This window comes from Prosopis cineraria, unplaced genomic scaffold (assembly GCF_029017545.1).
Source record: "Prosopis cineraria cultivar Desert tree isolate PC_DT_omini unplaced genomic scaffold, ASM2901754v1 PC3, whole genome shotgun sequence".
Classification (NCBI taxonomy): domain Eukaryota; kingdom Viridiplantae; phylum Streptophyta; class Magnoliopsida; order Fabales; family Fabaceae; genus Prosopis; species Prosopis cineraria.
Window position 1 is genome coordinate 14,270,036 of NW_026555334.1, and position 17,207 is coordinate 14,287,242.

At 31.5% G+C, this 17,207-nt stretch overlaps 1 protein-coding gene across 1 annotated transcript in view; it reads right to left on the reverse strand.

Moving 5' to 3' along the window:
* Window positions 1-17,207, reverse strand: part of LOC129305255 (GDSL esterase/lipase At5g45950) — a 48,129-nt gene that overhangs the window by 385 nt on the left and 30,537 nt on the right. The window contains exons 3-6 of the mRNA XM_054945261.1: window positions 1,367-1,621; window positions 898-1,028; window positions 559-792; window positions 65-311 (exon numbers count right to left, since the gene is read on the reverse strand). Coding sequence (XP_054801236.1) covers window positions 65-311; window positions 559-792; window positions 898-1,028; window positions 1,367-1,592 — 838 coding nt within the window. The 5' untranslated portion in view covers window positions 1,593-1,621. The remainder of the gene's footprint in view (window positions 1-64; window positions 312-558; window positions 793-897; window positions 1,029-1,366; window positions 1,622-17,207) is intronic.

A 17,207-nucleotide genomic window follows, 5' to 3' on the forward strand; every position in this document is an offset into this window, starting at 1 on the left:
CTGTCAAGTCTAAAGATGCATCAGAGAACGGTCAAATAGGCTGTGGGTTGATATTACTAATTACCGTGCTTGATGGGGTCAAGAACAGCATTGAGGATAGAGTTATAAACATCAACATAGGCCATTTTTACACCAAGTTTTGCCCTCAAGGTTGCCATTTGGTGCAATATCTTTGAGTTGAATGAGTATGATATTCTGTTCAAGCTTGCCACACAGTCTCTCTTGTTCTGCAACGCTTTCATCAGTGGAAGGCATCCCATTGGTGGTACCCCCACCACTATAATCCTCTTGGCTCCTAGCCTGTGCATCCCCTGCACTCCTCCACATGAGAAGCTTCAATCAAACCTTCAAGAAAATTATTAGGAAAGGGAAAAAAAAAAAGAAAAAAAAAACTAAGATCAGAGAGAGGGGTGTTGGAAAGTAGGAGCAACAAAGCCCGAAAAGAGTAGCGAAAAGACAGCATGTCTTAAACTTAAAATCTCATGGCTCTTGAGCATTTGTTCTCCTATCCATTTCCGGGCTATGTTGCTTCCACTTTCTAACAAGTGGTTTTAGAACCTCGATGGTATGAGAAAAGCGGGAGAGCAAGAAATTCTGGAACTGTAGAATGCTGAATTGATTGGGGCGAGTAGGATCCAAGAAGTAGTTTTGGAGGAAATCATTTGTGCCCATGCTGATGATATAAAGGGCATTTCTTACAATGAATTCTGATCTTTCCACACCCACTAGTTTTCTCAGATGGATCTTGTAATGCTCAAAGTACTCTAGTTGTTTGGACACTGGCAGAACGTTCTGTTTCACCAAAGGAAAACGAGAATGTGAGGAAAAAAATTATCAATTTGCTTGGCCTTTTTTTAATTTATTCATGAATGATTCAGAAAAGGCCACACAATTTACCGAAATATTGGCAGTAAAATCGTCATATCCTGTAGCTGCTGATGCAAAGCTAACCCCATGTGGAAGGTCTGATAGCTTCAGATTTGGGTCTAGAAATGCTGGAACTGTTTTTCTGTATCCTACTGCCTCAGCTGCATCAAGAGTTTGATTCTAAGTTTTCTTTTTCCTTCCTTTTTATTTTTTCTAAAATGTGAAGTTGAAAACAAACGATAAATGTGAATAACAAAAACATCATCTTCTGAAATGGTAGGATCCTCCTGTTCTTGAAAGAGACATATGACAATATCTAACTTCCAAAGCTATTATCAATAGTTTGCTCAAAAAAAAAAGAAAAACTATTATCAACAGTCCATATTAAACAGATTTTAATCCGAAAGGTTTCTCAGTTGTGCCTCTAAACTAAACTACCAACTTAGTCCAGTCAAAAGCAATCTATGAAGACGGACAAAGGAGTTAGTTAGAATCTGACCAAGGAAATCTGAGGCAAGCCTGCCATCACTGAACCTTCCTGTTGGTCGGCCATTGAAGAAGTCCTTTCCATAAGGCGCAAAGTTGCTTTTCATCAAGGTGGGAAGAACATTGTTGTTTCCGGGATCTACACTTGAATCTCCGAACACCAAGATGCATGAAACATTATACTGAATTGCAAGTTGTCTGATGTTGGGAACGCCCACAGAAAGTGAAAGCCATGGCATTACAGCAAGTATCAGAATTGTCTGCTTCACTAGTAATGATGCCAATGCCATACTTTAATTAGATGAACACAAGGCTTTGAAAAAGAAAGAACCAAGCAAGAGACCTGAGGACTGCAGGTTCATTAACCCTTTTGCTTAAATAGCCCTCACCTAACAGATATGTAAATGTTAAAACTAAAAAGACTAGCTTTCATATATGTTAGGATTATGATTATGAAATGGTTGGTTGTGTTGGTATATACCTCCTGCTTCTGTTTGTAAATTATTTTTAACATTTTTATTAAAATTAAAAAAAGTTTTAAATTTTATTAACTCTATCTAAAAATTCAATAATATTTTAACTTTACTCTTATTAAGAATATCTACTTTAAAATAAAATATTTTAATATTTAATAGACTTCCCAATAGTTAACAAGGGCAAAATGATAAAATACAAACATAATAATTATTAAAATGTTTTATAAATAAGGTCAAATTAAATACTCTATTTTATAAATAGGATTAGATGAATATGTTTTAGTATGAAATAGTAAATTGAATCATGAAATGAAAATATAAGATATGGGGAAGTCGGTAGAAGCATCTGAAATATGGTGCACGGAATTAACTGCTGCATTTAAACCATTAATTGGAACAGCAAGTTGGCTGAATAGTCTGCCAGTGGTAAATTTAAATACTTCGCACAGTCACTGTCATCTGCTATATTAATTGTGGGGTCGTAAAATTTTGGGAAATATCAGTTCTACTCTACCCCTTTTGCTTTTTATGGTTATTAAGCGCTACTTATGGTCTCTTAATCTGCTAGGTTCATTACTATGAGATGTTTTTCTAAAATACATCCTCTGTTTTTATTTGTTAAGAAATTATCATTTTTTATAAATAAAATTACATATTTTAATAAAAATTTATTACAAATTTATTAAACTACCCTTTATAATTTATATTAACAAAAAATAATTGATGCATACTTATATTAATTAACATAAAGTATTTTAATATAATTTTTTATTTTTAAATATAATTATTATAGTTGACCAATTTTTTTAAATTATATGAGACAACATTTTTTATTATATTTAAAAATAGAGAGCGTATCATATTAAAAAGTATAAGGCATTTTGAGTTTTTAAATTTATGATCAGTACTATCTCTGTCTTAATTTATAAAATATTTTTATATAAAATCATGCATATCAATAAAGCTCATTAAATATACTTAACAACCTTATTTTTTAAAAAATAAAAACATAAACTTTCAAAAATACTCTTTATTTAATACTATAGTTGTGAAAGAACATTAAAGAGAGGTAGAATATAATGGGAAATGTAATATTAGAAAAATATCATTAAAGAAACTTGGGGTGTTCACAGAACAGGATCGAGACATTTCTATCTGATGTCTCGTCCTAAAAAATGATTTGAACTAAATTTTTATCCTGTATTCCGTTCCGTCTTGTTAGAAATCATGATGTCCCATTAAAGCGAATGTGAAAGAGATAACTGAATACAACATTTATTAAAATATTAAATCACATAATTTGATAAGTCTAAAACATAAATAAGATGAGTACACAGGGGCAGAACCAACTTTAAAAATCAAGGGGGCCAATTTTTTTAAAAAATAAATGTATACTTAATTTTTAAAATTAATTTTATTAGTTAAAATATATTATTATATTAATTATTAGAAGTATATAATTATATAAATATTTCAAGAAAATTGAAAAAAAATACAAGATACCATATATCAAAATAACTGAATATAATATATATTTTTTTAGTGCTATTTATAAGTCACTTCAAGTATTTTTATCGAAATCAAGAAAAAATTTTACACCTCATTAACTTTATATAAAAATTTAACATATTTTTTTTACTTTATCCTTATTAAATATACATATTTTAAAAATAAAATATTCTAGTATTTAATATCATTCCCAACATTTAATATGAGTAATGATAAAAATGGACACAATATTCATTAAAGTATTTTATAAATAGGACCAAAATAAGTATTCTTTCTACCTTACATATAGGACCAAAGAAGTACAAATAAAAAAAATGTATGCATATTGTATTTTATACATATCAGACCTTAATTAAAAAAAGATATATGATGAGTTTTTTTTTTTTTGAGGGGGGCTACAACAGACACCAGCCCCTCTTATAATGTTTGAGGGATTGGGGTGGGAGAGGGGGCTGTGATTACATAAATAACAATAGCATTTAAAATTAGATTGAGATTTAGAGACAGGAATTGAGTTGAGACTTGTGAGTTCAGAGGAATAAGAAGTTGAGAATGGCATTCAAAGTTGTGAAGGAGATATGATAGATGAGAGAGGAGTGTTTAGTTATTAATATAAGTCAATAAAAAGTATATAAACACAAAATAAGAACAAATAAACCATAACATAATAATTAATACATATAATAAAAAAATAATAGAGACATACATACATATATATCATGTTTCGAGGACAATCTCGAATTCTGTCCTGCCTCAAAAATTTCTAACTTGATATAATCAGAACAGAGTTGAGCTGATTGAAACAAGTACAAGATTGAATACTTTTAAATAAAATCTTATTTTTATTAAAATGATATCTTAATATATTCAATCTTTCTAAAAAATATCTTATAAATTAAGATAGAGGGACTTTATACCAATGTGCTTTTCAAGGAAACATTTGTAATTCTGTACATGCTTTTACTCATGATTGTTGAGACCATTTTGCAGCGGTATAAAAGATCAATGAAAATTTGAATGGAATATGACCCACCAATTCGTATTTTATATAGTTTTTTTTAAGGGAGTGCCTAAAGCTTTGGAAGAACATTCTCACATATAATGCACAAAATGTATTATTTCCCTTTGCACTTTTCGTGAAAAATGTTAAGTTTTTATATAGTTCAAACGAAAAGTGCACAATTGAATAGTTACTTTTAATTAGAAAAAATAATAATAAAATTTATTTGAATTATATAAATGACAATCTGATCTTACAAAATGTCATAATTTTATTAAAATTTTTAAGGACTTCTTTATCAATAAATTTTAAATTAAAAAATTATTTTATCTTTAGTAACAAGTTATATTTTTTGTTTAATTCTTGTGATTTAAAATTAATGACCACAATAAATCATTTATAAGAACTAGAGGGATTATCTCTTTCTAATTTTATTGTGATCATTGATTTAATTTTAATGAAGGAATCAAAGAAAAATTAAACCTGACTAATCTAATTTAAAAATATGACAAGTTTTTGACAATCTATGTATTAAATATACATACTTTAAAAATAAAATAAATAAAAATAACTTAAAAATAGTATCAAAAAAACTATATAAGTTTATAATTTATCCATCATTTAATATAAGTGAGATGATAAATATAAATATAATAATTATTGATATACTTTATAAATAATATTTTAAAATAAATTTTTTCTCCCTGTCTTATAAATAAAACATGACAAATAGATTGAAAAGAAATTTTATATCAGCCCTGGTTGTGCTGCTTAATCAATTTGCTTTAAATATTATTTGTGCTCTTGAAATTGCCACGCCTACAACAAGCATGGTACCCCGTGACACCTAGAAGCTTAGTCAATCAGTCAATATAATGGCTCGAACGTTTCTATCGGAATCGTTTGTAGCATTTATGATTCATTATTGTAATGAATTGAACGCATGCAATCCGGGACAAAACAAAAATTAACGTAAAAAACATAATTTACTATGCCAATAATAAAAGATCTTGAAAATTGAAATATTTCTAACACCATGATTCATTTTTATAATCTACTTCCCATCCCAATTTATAATATTCTTTATATAAAATTACACATATCAATAAAATTCATTAAATATATTTTATAGCATTATTTTTTTAAGACAAGAATATACATTTTCAAAAAAGCTCTTGATTTGGTTCTCTGTTTGTGAAAGAATATTAAATGAAGAGAATACACATAAATGATAATATTAAAAAAAATCATTAATGAAACTTTATTTTCATCAAAGTATTTTCTAAGAGTAATGTTTTTAAAATCGAACCAAATATCAAACTCGAAAGATCAACAATTCACGATTTGTATAGTCCGACCAGGTTGGATCCATAGTCGAATTAATAATGTAATAATTAAATTAAAAAAATTATATATGTATAAAATAATCTAAATATAAGAAATAAATATGAAATTACTACTTAACTTAAAAATAAAAATAAATATTTTAAATTTATCATGACTTAACAAATCACATGATACAATATAATATCAAATGACTAAAAAAATTTCTCATTTTCTAAAAAAATTGATAAAAAAATAAAAAGAAAAAAGAAAAAGGGCATTTTTTGAACAATCCAATCTTTGAAAATCGGATCTAATTTTCACCTTGATCTTGGTTCCTAGTTTGACTGCCAATTCAAAGCTGCTTAATCAAGCCCAACTCCTAAAATGATTTTTTTTGGCTTGATAGGTAGACGGTCTGACCATCCGGTTTAGTCCGATTTTTTAATCATTTCCTGAAAGTGTTTTATAATTTAGAAGGAAGGCAGTATATCTATACACACATATTATAAAAACTTAATGAGTGTACTATTTATGAAGATAAACAATATAGTTCGTTTTATAATTTATGTAATTAAATTTTTATCACAAGTTCATAATTTATGTAATGGGATCTATTTGCATGGTGAATCTCTCTTGGCCACCTCTTGTTTCATGGCTGAGACTTTCGCTGTCCTCACAGCTAAGAAGTTAGTTGCCATTCTGAGTATTGTTAATCTGAGTGTTGAGCCTGATTGCAAAACTCTTGTTGGCTCATGGATTGGGATATTAATCCCCCTCCTGCTTTGTCTGAGTTGTTATCAGCTAATTCCAAATTCCAAGTATTCTAATTCTTTGTAATTTCTTGACTTTGAGAAATGAATTTTTTTTTCTGACAAAAAAAATATAAAAGCAAAGTTAAACACTTGTTATTTTACCAAAGAAAAAAGTTAAAAACTTAGAAGTTTGATAATTTTTAGACAGGATTAATTTTATAAATATTTGAGTACCATGTTTTTTTAATTTCATAATATCCTCTCCAAACTACCTTTTGGGCCATTAAAAAGTGTTGGGCCAAGTAGTCAGGGCATTAATGAACAATTAGAAGTTGATCTCATATGAAAAAAACATGGAACAAGTATTATTTTAATAAAAAACGTTTTAAGTGTAAAATTCAGATATTTAAGTGGCGGTGTTGTCAATTGTTATTATCTTGATTACTATTTTTTTTGTGTAACATCCTAAAAATTTTAAGACTCAAATTTATTTTAAAAAAAATAATAAATAAAAATAAAATAAAATATCTATAATTAAATTAAAATTTAGAATAATTTAATAGAGGCCCAGAGTTTGAATTTTACTAAGCAAAAGTTTGGTTTTATTTGATTTTTAACTATGGGAAAAATTACCAAAGTTGACCCGGGCTTTTGTGCAATAATAAAAAATGTTGGGCCCTTTCTTGTAATTTTCCCCAAACTTTTTGACCAGCAATTTAAAGGCCAAAACTGATGCAGAAATGCAGAGAAAATAAGCAAGGAAAGAAATGCACAAACGGGAGAGAGAGAGAGAGGAAGAAGAGAAGAGAAAGGGAGGGACTTAGGCTTGAATCTAGGAGTCTTTGCGACCGTTGCGAGCTTGGCTACACGATAGGTAAACTCCCTACTTCAATCCTCTTCTCTTTCTCTTGATTTTCTTTAATTTTTGGAAGAGGAAATTTTTAGATTTTGATTCCAAAGGCTTTATTCTTGTAAGCTTTTGTTTCTTTGGATCCTATGAAGCATGTTTTGAGTTTCTATATAGTGATCTAATGTTTTGAGTGGATAATTGGATGAAAAGAGGTGTTTTGGGCACAAAATAAACCTTGAGAAATTGGGTTTTTGCTCTTCCATGGTTTAAGCTTATTGATTTAGTTATAATTTTGCTATCTGAGCCCAATAAGATTTAAATTAAGGTTTGGTTTTCATTATAAGGGCTAATAGTGAAAGTTGGTGGCACTAAGTAAAGGTTTTTAATTGATTAAAAAATTATATAAATTGAAAATTAGCCTAGTGATGGCTAATAAATGGTTTTGGTGGTTAAGTGATACTATGTGAATGGTTGGTTTAATAAATGGACCATTAGGGTGGATTATGACTCATTGACCTAAGTTGTGTGGTATGAGTTATAGTCTTCATTAATGCTATTTGTCATAATAAGTGATGTGGATCACTTATATGTTGTAGAAAATTGTTGGTGGAACTTATTGAGAAGTAAGGAACAAGCCGAGCCCTATTTTGTACAAGGAGAACCCTTTTGGTACCAAAGGGTTGAGGTAACAGGGGAATTTATATTTTTTATTACTTTGTTTTAGCTATTTTTGAATAAATATTACTAGTTATCATGCATTACATGTTTTAAAAGATTAAATGTGCTTTATAAGGGGTTATGGGGTACTACTTTGATTATAGTGCAAATATGTTTTCTAATTGTTTAATAACAATGTTTTTATAGAAATGAGATTTATAAATATTATACTACTTTAGAGTGTTGAATGGTCAATACTCAGGAAAAGTAGACAAGAGTAAAAGGCATGATCTCGGTGGGAGTTCACCAATGAGAAGGTGTGGATTTTTGATATTTTATGGCACACTGTCAGTACTCAGTGTTGTCTTACGTATTGTGGGCTCAGTGCACTAAAGTGGTTAGTGTATTGAGTGTTCGACACCTCTCAGTGGGGGACGGAATCTGACATATGAAGTGTGAGGTTGAGTGCCTAGGCTAAGGTAGCCCTCACATGGAGAGTAAGTCGGGCTGGCTCTGGGAGGGAGTTAGCTTTGACTGCTCAGGATTCACGTCGAAGGGGCATAGGCGGTTCGGTGGATTAGATCATGCCTTAGATTATGTTTTGTGCCTGTGGAGGTACAAGTAGGTATAAGGTTTACCTGTGAGTTAAAGAGTGCCAGGGGGCATTCTGTTGGTCATAAAAGGCCATACCGGCCTAGGTCATGCATTCATGCATTTTAAATGGCTAAATTATATACTATGTTGAATTTATTATTCGTTTATTTGATTATGGCTTACATTGTAATAATCAATGTAGATTTCATTGTTACTGAGATTGTGGTTGTCTCACCCCTTTCTTTTCAATATTTTAGGTCCAGGCGAAGGATCCAGTGGTGAACGGGGAAAGGAGCAAAGCTAGGGGTTTGCTTGTGATTTGTAAAGAACTGCAACCCCTTTCTTTTGAGCAAATATATTGTAATGTATTTAAGATTAGGGTGCCAGTAGGATATGATTATGTATGTATGTGTGAATATGTGTGGATTGTGTGCTTGTGTATGAATTTTTGTCTGTTTGCAGACTTGTAGCGAGGAAACTTGGTTATGTTGTGTGGTTTTGATGGATTTACTTAGTAGACCAAGTTTCTATTACAAGCAGATCTTTATTTTGATATATATGTGATTTTATAAGCAAATGCAAAGTGGTTGCATTGCAAATGGTGTGCTATGGGAAAATATACACCTTGGATAGAGAGAGTGGGTGCGTGGGCCCCACAAGGAGCTTTGAGCCAAGTGAAAATGTTTAGCATATGTATTTATATAAATACATGGTATTTAGATTGATTTGTGACCACCCTTGTATGATTTGTGCATTTTGGGGGTTTAGGGTCAATTTTAGGAAATGGCACCCGGGTGGTCAAATTTTGATGTATGGGAGTTTTCCATCATTTGAATGTTCTTTCAGGTGTTTTTAGTCTTATTTGACGCGTCCAAAGTGTTCCCACAGGTTTGTGACCATTAGGATGAGATTTGGACAATTTTGAAAATGGTTTTTACCAAAAAGCTGCACTTTTGCATCCGGATGTCCAAATCTTAATCCGACCGTTAGATTTCTCTAAAATTTGGGTCACAAGTAAAACCTTTTATAAGCTTCGTGTGGGCTTTGGAATCACGTCGATCGGATATCGGACAGAGAAACGACGCACTTCAGAATTTGGTCTGGAGGTGCTGTCATGATAGCATTAAATTGCTGCCATGACAGCTACAGTATTAATGTTGTAACCTGTATAAAATTCAATCCGTCTGTTGGATCTTTTCAAAATTTAGTATGCTAATAGTATTCTTTAAAAGTGACATGTGAGCTTTGGAATCACTCCGATCGAAGATCAGATGATGAAATGGTGCACTCCAAAAGTTGGTCCGGAAGTGCTGTCATGACAGCTTTAGTACCCTTTGAATGTGACGTGTGAGCTTTAAAATCACTTCGATCGGAGGTCGGATGGCGGAACGACGCCTCCCAAAAGTTGACTCGGGAGGGTTGTCATGACAGCAATTTAAATGCTGTCATGACAGTATCTTTTTATTTCTCTTTCGTCTAACTTGCTTCCGTGCGCTATAGTTAGAACCTATAATTTTTTTTAAGGTTTTAAATGTTTACTTTGCAATCATATATTTGCTTAGTGATTTAAATGGTTTGTTTCCTAAGTTTGTTTTAGGATTAACTCCTTAACCACACTTAGTTTATTTGAATTGTGTGATTTTTTGATAACACTCGGGGCAAGTGTTACATTCTGTTTCTCTTTTGATATGCTCAACACACCGAACAACTTGATTGGCTATTAATAAGCGTTAGGTCAAGTAATTAGGCATTGACAAAATGCCTGAAAGTAAGGGTGTTCAAAACCGATCCAAACCGAAAGGATCGATCCAAACCAATTCAAACCGATAAAAACTGATCAAAACCGAACAACAATTAGGTTTGCTTCGGTTTTTATGACATAAAAACCGATTGGTTCGGTTCAAGTTCGGTTTTGAATACTAGAAACCGAACCAAAACGAACCAAACTTGATTAAAAAAATTCTATTTATTTATTTATAAAATATATAACCATTTATCTACAAGAAGCATTTTGTTTTGAATTTTTTATAATAATAAATAAACATTTTTAAAATACTTGAATGAAAATGCATAATATTAAGTAATTATAATAATCATGCTATGATCATCATTTAATGATTTACAACCTAAAAGCCTCAGCATTCAATTTATCTACAAGAAACATTTTATTTTGAATTTTGTATAATAAGTTTTTCATTATTTATTAACATATAGATATATAGATAAACATTTTCAAAGGATCTAAATGAAAATATATAATATTAAATAATTTTAATTTTAAAAACTTATATGAATTTTTATGATTAATTATTGTTATCACATTAAAATTTTATTATATTTTTATACCTCTATTTATGAAAAAAAAGGAGTCAAAAAGAATTAAATTTAATTTTAGTACATAGCACCATTATGAAGATGGAGAAAAGGAAAAAAAAATTAAACAAGTGTATTAAAACTTGATCAAGACTTTAACTAAACCGAACCAAACCGAAAATAAAATCGAACCAAATCGAACTTTGCAAAAACCGATCAAATTTCAATTATCAGTAAATTGAATGGTTCGGTTTGATTTGGTTTTTGTCCAAAACCAAACCAAACCAAACCTATGAACACTCCTACCTGAAAGTACTGGTTCCGATTTTGGAAGGCCTTCAAGGAAGTCTGATAAATGGCCGACACTGCTGCTTTTCGACTGCGACATAACAAGCGTGCCGCGTTCGTACAATTCGGAAGATAATCCAATCTTGTCCGAGTCGTCTCATATAGAGTTGGGAAAACCAACTAACCAGTCCTATAAGATCTATCCTTAGTAGGCTCGGGTCTAAAAAACTAGCTTCTTTAAATTTGTTCATCATTTAAGACTCTTATACGCAAAGTCCCTAAGGCAACCTTGACTTTTAACAACATGCATCAGCGCACATCACCAGCATAGACTAGGTAAAAGAATCGAACTCTACAGCCTGCTTCACTATCACGTGTTAGCACAGGACGTTAAACACAAACCACTTAAGCAATCAATCAAAAACCATTAAATCATTCACCCAAAAAAAAAAAGTGAGATCATAACTTAAAGATAGAAGAACTCGAATGTAAGAGCAAGGGGAAGGGAGCACAAGGATCATATCGCATAACACAAAATCTTTTCCCATGATATTGCCAAGTGCACCACGGCACACTAAGTCTATTTGTGTATGTGTGCTGTGGTGCACGACACAAAAGAAAACATGGCAATTTAGTGGGAATGAATCACAGTGCCCTTTTGTTGATCAATGATAGCAACAAGCTATCATTTGCAATAGTAATGGCAACCTTTTAATGCACACTAATTCCTCATCCAATGTTTGATTGAAGAGATTCAAGTACCTATACAAACTTTGTAAAACAAGTTAACTAATGAAATAAGTTTGGATTCAATTTAATGATTTGTGTTTGATTTGAACAGTTGGGTATAAAAAGACACTTTTGTTTTAGAATCAAGCACCTTTAAATTCAACCCCTTGCTTCATTAGGCTACCTTGGACCTTAAATCAAATTCAAAAGAATTAGCACTTGATTGACACCCAATCTCCATATACAATCTCAATTGCTCAATTTGACTACTAAATGCCACTTTTCACTTAGGAGGACTTACATGAGATTTACAAAACACCAATCTTGGCCAAAAAAACTAACACATACACTTTAGACAGCACTCATATACTTAATCACACTTATTCCACTCATCTATACTTGACTTACACAATTGAGGCCAAGCCTTTCCATTTAGTCAATATTTACAATTATCACATGAAATACACACATTTCATAATTACAAGCATATGAGCACGTTCAACATACTAGTGGAACGAGTCACGACATTTACACTTCTCAAATCTTGCCTATTAAACAATTACCTTCAACTTTACACACATAGGTACTTGCCACTTATGCATCACAAGCTAGGGAAATGTAATTCGAGGTATATCATGAAGCAAGAATCCACAAAAATGATATATTTACACATCTACTTGTAATAATATTTAAGCTCGCCCATGTTATGAAAATATAGCTACATAATTAGTGAAGATGCAATAAAAGGTGATACAAGCAAGTTACTAAAGCAATATATATCTTTGTTTGCACCCTAATTGGTAACTTAAACACTACATACAAGTATACATTCATTAAACTTAGGAATAGCATACAAATTACTAAAAATGAAGCTACTCTTCTCATGCTTTCTTTCCTGGCCTCGACGAACCCTCTGGACTTGTAGACATGAAGTAATGGAGTGAGACAGAAGTCTCAATAACTAAGGAAATTCTCCAATACCTAGTAATAGATAAAATTATACACAAGGGATAGAGTAGCATCAATACAAAGATTGTATAAGCATGTACCAAGTTCACGAATAAGCATGGATAAACTCATATCAAGGATGTAAAACAAAAATATCAATGCATGAGCATGCTATACCGATATCTCCCAAACCTCAAAAGCTCCCGAAGGAACCAATAGGCTATACACAAGACCTTTCTAGTCTATTTAAGCTCACTATCAGTGGAAGAGATAGGGCTGGGACCCTTTTACCATATCTAGACTATGGATTCTCCCTGACCAATTGGCAGGGTATCGAATACTCCCTTTACTAACCACTCCTAGAGTGGCAGGGAGTAGCCCAACCATGCCTGTTGTCTATGGTATATCATGAGGGTAGTAGGTGTCACATGTATCATCCTAAAAATTTACCCCTAAATAATCAACCTAATTAAGGATAATTAAGTAAAATTTATGTGGTGTGTTGTTAGAGAGGACTAATGAGTGTCTTTAATTGGGATTTAAGGTATAAATTTAGGTCAAAAGTAAACTTAGGTCACTTGGGCATCAAAAGTGGAGAAAAACAAGGAGAAATGCCTCTGTGCCACATGCTGTGCATGCATGGTGTGCCACAGTGCATAAGGCTAGAAGACATGAAATAATCTTCTCTATATCACATGCCATGGTGTATAGTACAGGAACCACAGTGAACAATGAAAAATTAAGTCATGAAATGGAGGAAAAATTAAAAGAGAAAGAAAAGGGAGCACGAGAAGAAGGAAGGATCTTTGATAGGGCTTTGACTTTGAGAAGGTTTGAGGAATTTAGAAGCTATTAAACTGCAAGAGTAAGTTTTCTAACCTATTCTTCTTCCTTTCTAATTAATTCTCTTAAGTTTTTGAGTTAGGGTTTATGTTTGGGAGTTGATTTTTTGTTCATATAGGCTATGGGTCTAAACCTATTAATTTAAATGAAGTTAATGGGAGTAGTTGGAGGCATTTAAACTTGAAGATAATAGGTTTACACATTTTGGTGGTGATGGGTGCTTTAATAGTTGAAAATGCCATTTATTGTGGTTGTTAGATTTGGTTGAGGCCATTAGTGACAATATGAGAGTTTAATTAAGCTATTAGGAGCTAAAGAGAGTTAATATATCCAATGGTTAAGCCTAAATGTGAGAAATAGAGGTATTGGGTATTTTAGAAGTGGAAAATGAGAGTTAGAAGTGTATTTGGCAATGTTAATAGAGTTTGGACTTGATTAATTGTAGATTAATTATTTGAGCACTATATTTGGCTTGAAAAGCAAGCTTGGAAGCATATATTGAGGGGTAAACTTTTGACCTCTAAAAGGTTTGAGGTAGTCAGGAGAATCCTATCTTAAGTAGTTGCTTGTTAATTGTGTTATATTGTGAAAATAAGTTTATGTGCATGTATAATTGAAATTGTTAGACATGAAAGGATGCCATAAACTATACGATAATGTATTAATCTTGATTTGTCTGAAATATGAAATGGAATACAAGATGATTTTCAAACTATAAATGTGTACTGTGTTGGATCATATATTTTGATGATCACAAAACTAAGAGAAGACGTGTTTGTTATGCGTGCAGAGACATAAAAAATCATTGATGAAAAAAAAAACCTTAAGAGCATGAAGAATCAAGAGAAGATGAAGATTTATATAATAAGTTATTTAATTATCTTAGATTCAATATGAAAACTTTGAGAGCATAATCACTTATCACTATCATTAAAATGAAAGCATTATCTCTGCTTATAAGTCTTATTCATGCATCTTAGGACTCATTTTAGTACATTCAAGCTTGTGAGTTATGTCATTTTAGCTTGTATTAGATTATAGAAGTTGAGCTTTTCACTATTTGATGATTCACGCATGATTCAGATTGGTCACAGGTGTGATTTGTCATGTTAGGCACACTAACTAACATTTCATGTTTGACTCAAGAGTGATCCATGCATGATTTATCACCTATAGTTATGTGATGTCTTGACATTGCTTCTGTGCTCCATTTAACACAAGCTAACCTTGGGTATGCATGTTTGAAATGTCATGTTGTGTTCCATTGCATATTATAGAGTGTCATTCCACGTGTGAAATAGAAGGTAACCATATGTGATATGTCATCAGGTCTTTTAAACATATTTTGCCAAAGCAAGTCTTAAGCCATTCCAAGCCTATTTTAATATTGTGCATTTACATGATTTGTCATCATTGTTTTAAATCCTTTTGATCATGCATTTTTTGCTTGGGTATATATTGATCCCACGCGTGATATGACTTATAGAATGGTTTAAGTTTCACAACTTGCCATTTCATGTGTGAGTATTGCAGTGTTCCATACGTGATTTGTCTTCCCGAATGGGTTAGGTTTATAACAAGCCATTCCATATGTGATAGTTTGTTGGTTCCATTAGAGTTTTGTCACACAAATTTGGTTTGGCATTCCACCAGCCAAATCACGTGTGAGAACTTGAGGGTCATATGTGAATTTTGTCACACAAAATAGGTTGCATATTCTTACGCTCCAAAACATGCATGAGACACCTTGAGGTTCATGCTTGAATTATCACATATGTATGTTTGAAACTTAGATAGCTTCATTTCACGCGTGAAACATCTGGTTACATGCAATAAATGTCACCAACAAATAGAAACACTATTCCAATGATCTGTCAACTACCAAAACTATATATGTGATACAATTCAAGTCCAGAAGAAAAATTTTGATCTTTTGAGTGAACTATTCATTATTTGAGCATTCTAAAAGCTTTCAAATTGTGCATAAATATTTAGTGTTCATTTATCATTCTTGATAAAGTTTGTGAAAAAGGTCTTACAAGTTTATAAGCTTTCGTTTGTAATCTATCTGCTCTTTAAGAGGTTTTTTTTTGTGAAAATTTTATTCTTCAACTAAAAGCTTGAAAAGGTATTTTTCAAGTGATTGTAACAACTTGCTTGATTGCAGTAAGATTTGTTATTGAATTAAGAAAAGTAAAGTCTTAAGAGTTGTATTGTGGTAGCAAGCACTCATTGAAGCTTGTGAGTTTAGTTAGAAATCTCAATTGTGATTTTGAGGACTAGATGTAGGCCAAGTTTGGCTAAACCAGGATAAATCTTGTGTGTATTATCTCTTTCCTTCTTACTAAAATATTTTCACTTTTTAAGCTTTCAAGAAATTTTTAGTATAACTTAATTCACCCCTTTTTAGGTTCCAACTTATCTAACATATTGGAATGAGAAGTATATGATGTGTGATGTGATGTTACTATGCTTGTTTTAATATATGAATATTATATGTGTGGCTAAATGGAAATTTGAAGTGTGTTATGAAATTTAGAATTGAAGTGGAGAATATTTATGAAGATAACATTGATGCTCACTTGGGTAGTGTAATCCCGTAAACCAATGTGTTGATGTTAAGTAAAGTAAATTGTGAAAGGAGTGACCATGAACATTGCATGATCATTTGGCAGGAGTTCACTTAAGGAGAGGAGTAGAAAAATTCATATGGTATTATAGTTGCCTTCTAGTGCATGAAGGTTAACCTTGTCCCACTGTTTGTAGAGGGGATTGTCTCATAGTTTGTCGAGGGACTAAAACCTAGCTATCTCTACCAATTTATCGAGGAGATTAGCTTAAGGTATACGATACCCCAAAAATTTAATAATGGAGGAAGCCGCAGTCTGAGAGTGAGTGATGTAATCTTTGGCTAGATCATACCTTAAAATTCATGAGCTTGAGTAGTCTAGTCATACGAATGGAGCTTTGATTGACATCATAGCCTACAATTTCATTCAAATGATATAAAGAGAGTATAAGAAGAAATTGATCATGCATTTGTGTGTATATTCAATATGTCATATGGTTAATAAGTTTATGGCAAGTCATAATAATTATTGTGCCATTATCACATGATTGTCTATATTGTGCCAATGTGCATTGAGATTGTGGATTTGGGTCATTATCATATATTGTAAGTATATGGCAATGGACCTTGAGATTTAAAATGCAAATTATGAAAATGAGTTTAATTGAGAAAGTATAACTTATGTTATGTATAACCACATATTTTTGAGTAATTAACTTCCATTTATATGTTTTGAATCAATCAATATGCAACTGCATAAGATAGGTGTATCATAATTACTGAGTAGTTGTACTCACATTTCTCTTTCAATATTTTATAGGCTTTAGCTTTGGTACGGAAAGGAAAAAAGCTTTAGAGGCTTATGAATTTTGAATTCATATTGTAAAGCCTCTTACTTTCATTTATTTTACGTAATAAGTAGAATATTGTCAATTAGGTTGTATTTTGTATACACTTGCATTTATTGCTATTTATGACTTTGGGAATGTATTTTGACCCT